Raw genomic sequence first — 5,511 nt, forward strand, 5'->3', positions numbered from 1 at the left:
GAAAACTTGCCGCTAAATCTTCTTTATCTCATAGTGAGTGACCAACTGGTGGGTCAAACTTATGGACTGGGTAATGTAGAATAACAATAATAAGTTGTTGTAAATAGAGGCTGAATATGGATTTGTAGGTTTATGCTGACGTATCCAACAATTTAAAAACAATAAATAAACCATCAGTTCAAATTATAATCCCTTCATAAAAGTTATCCTCTGAAAAGGTGGTTAGGACTGGAGTTACAGGAGTACCTGAGCTGATAAGATGGCTTTATCAATTTCTTACAAAACACCCGAGAAATTAACTACAGCAGGCTGTTGGAAACATAGTTTATTCAACTGTGTTTGATTTCCTCAAAGCAAATCCAAGAGCAGTTACTGAGTCAAAGGCCACAAAAGAAATCACGATAAAATGAAAAATTACCTGAACAAAATGTGATATTCTATTGACATAATCCGACACTGCTGCCAAGTAGACTTGTTTTTTTGGTAGGAAGCATGTATCAAACATGTCAAACAACAACGTAACAATGAAAGCGCCTTAACTGCAAAAGCTGTAGTTTATTATCAAGGAATGGTACCATTGGTTGCATGCAAGTAAGTAATGTAGATGCTGAATACAAGAAAAGAGCTTGACAGTGGACAGCCGAGACGTAAAGAACAATTTGACTTATGATTTCAAGAAAAAACTTCATAAGCTCAAGCTTACTGAGCAAAGTCGTTTTAATGATAATACCAATGCCTTTTAACCATGTGTCATTTATCTCTCATATTACCATCAAGAACTTTGGGAATAATCAAGTCCTAGTTTGACTCAAGAAACTTTTCAGTTTAGTTGGGTTTTTATATATTTTTACATAGATCAAGGAAGTCAATCAAAGGGGCCACATGTTTTCTGAAACAAATTGCACTCATGAATAAATAACTTTGGTATTTTCTTTAAAACTTTTTTGATTCAGTCAAAAAAAAATATCACTTCTCTGCAACTGCTTTTTTCTTACATTTGTTCAAAATTTCTCACATAATACACTGAAATGTGAGTATGCAGTCATTTGCTGGTCCCTTGCACAGCAATGGATTAATAATTGTACTCACATAATTAGCAAGACACACAAGACAGACAACAAAAGAACACTACAATTGAATTGAGACCATGGAGCCTTTGTTTACTCCATTGTGTTCATTCAATGTAATTAAATGAGAGTTTGGAATGTTTAAGTGTGTGTGTTTCAATATGGATTCATTCTTTATATAACATTGGTAGCTTTTTTTTACATTATTTTATTATTTTATTCATTTTTTTGCCTTCAGGTTTCTTCCAACACTGATGATATTTATTCATACTTGTATGCATTGTGTCTAATTTCATGTTGTGCAAAATGTGTTGCAAATTTAAAAAAAAAGCCAAATTGTTATCTAGTGTATCTTACATTAACACAGCTCTGCCTGTATTTTCTAATTGATGAAGGTGCCATTATAGTACCCCAGACTTGTTTATGTGTGAGAAAATGTGAGTACTTTAAAAGGAGGGGTACTATGATATTTAAATCCGGAAGGCAGTGTGATGAGCTGCCATGGTAGTGAAAATCAGGGCCCCGGATAGGTCGCTGAATTATGGGAGTTCCTTATTGAAACATGATATCTGTAGCTTGGCGCAAGCAGTTGGAGGATTCAGGAGGCATGCTGCTGTGTGTGATGTTGTTGGCGTCCAGGCGCAGATGTTTCAGGTGGGAATAGTTGAGGGGTCCAACGAACTTGCAGAAACTTGCCAGGTCAAACTCTGCAACAAATCAAAAATGGAGAAATGCTGAATAGTTGCTATAGATTTCCACCCTTTGAACTATTTGTCCAGCAGAAGTGCACAGGAGAAATGTTTTTTAAGAGTACACTTTCTTTTTTTTAGCTTGCATTTGCAAGAAGAGGCTACACAACCCACACTGTGGTTTCATTCCATTCTGCTGAACAATAGTTGGGGACAATGATGTTCCAGTGTAACCAGAAGTAACCAGTGAGCCTACAATGGCAGTAAGATGAAGACAATGAGCGAGCTAGCGTAAACATTTCAAACACTTGAAGGCACATTTTCTATGATCAATTAAATGCAGTTTAAAGTGTGTTACTAACTAAAAGATACCCAAATTGGGTTTTGGTCTGACAACTAAATCCAAGCCATATGGGACCCACCCAATTGAGGCCTTGTCCACAGTTCCTACATAGGCCTTCACTTGGGTAAGCCCTGGTTAGGTATTGAAGGGCCCTTGATTGTCTCCATACAGGGCCCATATTGCCACTTTGGTCGTTACTGGTACCAATGTTTCTTGATTAAATGTTACCCCATTTTGCCCATTTGTGTGCCCATCTGGGCCCAAACACCAGCCCATTTAAAGCCATGTTGAGCAGAGCCCATAGCCATATGAAGCCCACTTAAACAGGTAAAGAGCATGCTAAACCCACTTGGATGAAAAAACATTTTCTTGAAAGAATTTCAAATGATAAAGCTTGTCAATTATCACTCACTGTTGATCTCGTTGGCCTGGAGGTATAATTGTTCCAGCTGCTCGTTGATCTCAGGGATGGACTGCAGTTTGTTGAAAGACAGGTCCAGCTCCACCAGTGATGTTACATTGAATACTCCAGCAGGGAGTCCCGAGTCAACCAGCTTGTTGTTGGAGATTCTAAGGTACTGCAGAGAGGGCAGCTTGTTCAAGTATCCTGCTCCGACTGAATCAATATCGTTGAAGTCAGCATAGAGGATTTCCAGAGAACTCGGGACTCCGGCTGGAAGCTTCTTCAGCTTGTTGTGGCTCACGTCCAGGGACAGCATCTTCTTTGGCCCCTTGAATGCCCCGGAGATGGCATCGGATGTCAGCTGATTGAACTGAACGTTGACAGAGGTCAGATTCTCCTTGTCAGTCAGGAGACCAGAGGGGAACTTGGACAACTTGTTGTGCATTATCTTCAGCTCATCGAGGGACTTTGAGGGTGGTATGATTGGCTCTGTCAGGTCGTTGTAGCTGAAGAAGAGCTTCTCTAGGGCTGTGAGTTTGTCAATGGTACCCTTTTCTATCTTGCCATTGGCAATTTGGTTATGGTCAAGAATCAGCCAGCGAAGCGTGTCAGTTACATTATCAAACACACCTGCTTTGATCTCCTGTATTTGGTTGTTCTGGAGATACAAGTATTTGATCCCTGTTGGGACAACAGGGACAAACTTGAGCTTGCGGCTGTCACAATACATGGCACTGGGGAATGTTATCGGGCAGTCGCATTCTTGATTACAGTTAGGCCCAGAGGGTCCTAGCATGGAAACAGGCTGGTAGTCGTAATCATACTGACACAGCGCCACGCTGACTAATATGGCCAGCAGGGGTACACGGAGAGGGAACATGGTTTCTGGGGATCCTACAAACAGAAGGCAAAGGGAGAGAGTGAATAATTAGAATGGTTTGAGGGGTTAAGAGCAACAAAATATAAACTTTTAGCCTAAAAAAGAGATCAGATGTAAATGGTGGGTTTTGTTCAAATGCTTGTTCTTAAAAAATGAGAAATATAAAAGCAAAGTAGAAGATCATCACCCCCAGCTACACACAGGGGTGTTGTATGGGGGGAAATAGGACTATTCTAAGGGCCCATAATTGACTGGGGCTCTTTAAAATGTAAATTCATTTTTTTGTTTCAAAATCAAATAATTTTGTAATTATTTGTGGGGCACAAAATCCCTGGCAGCGCCCCTGGCTATACACACACCAAGTCACCACACCCATTCCCCAAAGTGTAACAAAGTATTATATAATCGGTCAAAAGTTCATGTTAACTGATCGGAAACCAGTGTGTCCTGGATTCCTTGATTCAATTATCCCTGGCAAGCCACATCATTACAGCTGCAGCTTAAACCAAAATGCATTGTTCTAAGCACCACTTCTAAAAACTTCTATAATCTATAAACTTGATACATTTCTGCACGAGGCAGCACTGTGAGCTATAATGCAACACAGATGTTCTGAAAGTGCATACTATATGTTATATATATTTCACCAATCATCATGTACACGTGTGCATAAAAGTACCGACAAAACAAAAGTAAAGTCATTTTTGCAACATGCGTTCCTATAAAAGTGATCTGAAAGCAGATATATCATTTGTTAGGATCATGACTGTACAAAATCAACCCTTCACACAATGCAAAACCAGAATGATTGATTCCAGAGCCATGAAAAATGCAGACAGAAACTGGATCCAAGTGCAACAGATTGGCTTCCAGAGTCTAAAGTCAAACGAATCTTTAAAACAGTTCTAAAAAGGCACTGTTGATCTGTATAAGATTAAAGATAATGCAGTTGGTGATTTTCCTACAACAATATGCAAATCAGCAAACTTCTAACACTTGTTTTCTTTTGCTCCATGCATTGGTCTTCCTGCCTTGTCTCTTGCAGCTCTAGCTGCTGCCAAAAAGCCTTGCAGTGTCAACTGTTAATCCCACCCGGAAAACAGAAATAAAGACAAAATAATCAAACAGGAAATCACAATTCCATGCTTCCATATGCAAGCTTACCTGCAGCTCTCTCTCTTTGTGTGTGCGTGGGGTGGAGGGCCAGAAGGTAAGAACAGTGGTGTTCAAAAACTGGGAAGTCTCTGGAGGAAAACACAGAAGGAAAGAAGGAGAGAGGGGGAGGAGAGAGAGAGAGAATGGTAGATGGAGATACAGAGAGCGAAAAAAGGAAGGGGGAGGAGGGGAGATTTCTTCAGCAAACTAGAATCAGGTTGTCATATAAATTTGAGGTGTCTTCAGTATATTTTCTGGGGGTGCATGTTCCAAAAACTTCTGTTTACTAACCAAGAACAGGTGCAGAACGACATGCATATTACAACATTAAAAAGCCCCAAAAATTGATGATGCAATGAATATTACCTACCTAAATATCGCCTTTACAAAGGAGCCACTTCTAGTGCTTTCTGATATTTGTCCTTTATAAACAACCACCACAGAGTGCGTCTAAGCAAGAACTCAAGTTCAAGTTAAGTAGGCTGTTGGTGGAAAACTTCAGACGAGCTATGTGTGGAAAAATGTGAAAATGATCTCTGGCAGGGTTTTAACCCAGACGCCGGTCCTGAAGAAGAATCAATTCATCAGTACCTCTGCAGTTGTGAATAAGGCTTTGGAAAATCTGACAAAAACTAATGAGACGGCCAGAACAGACTTGCATAACAGTTGAGAAAAACATTTCTTCTCCTCTGTTTTTGACCAAAGGAATGGCGCTGTAACTGTATAGATAAAAGCAGATCCAATCAATCCCATATGTCTCCTATGAATTATATGTCCTCACTGTCTTGTAACCCTGTTGTTTTTTCTCCTGCTAGATCCCCTAATGTATTCGTCTGGTCAAATGGGGTGTTAGAGATGAATAGCCAAATGTTTCTCCCATTTGTTGGGGGACGTCTATCACAGCATGCCGAGGATTGACGTCTGGATTCAATTGGTCGCAGTGTGGTCTGTTACACTACTCACATACCTTTCTA

The 5,511-nt window shown here is 40.0% G+C and overlaps 1 protein-coding gene across 1 annotated transcript; it reads right to left on the bottom strand.

Annotated features, from left to right (window-relative positions):
* Nucleotides 1–310: 310 nt before the first annotated feature.
* lum (lumican) lies at nt 311–5,057 on the bottom strand. The gene is made up of 4 exons (XM_061029813.1): nt 4,908–5,057; nt 4,547–4,626; nt 2,512–3,396; nt 311–1,774 (listed from the first exon to the last, which is right to left on the bottom strand). The coding sequence occupies exons 3-4, from the start codon at nt 3,380–3,382 to the stop codon at nt 1,620–1,622; spliced, it is 1,026 nt and encodes a 341-aa protein (XP_060885796.1). The 5' UTR covers nt 3,383–3,396; nt 4,547–4,626; nt 4,908–5,057; the 3' UTR covers nt 311–1,619.
* Between the last annotated feature and the right edge of the window lie 454 nt (nt 5,058–5,511).

Source organism: Labrus mixtus, chromosome 22 (assembly GCF_963584025.1).
Source record: "Labrus mixtus chromosome 22, fLabMix1.1, whole genome shotgun sequence".
In the NCBI taxonomy this organism is placed as follows: domain Eukaryota; kingdom Metazoa; phylum Chordata; class Actinopteri; order Labriformes; family Labridae; genus Labrus; species Labrus mixtus.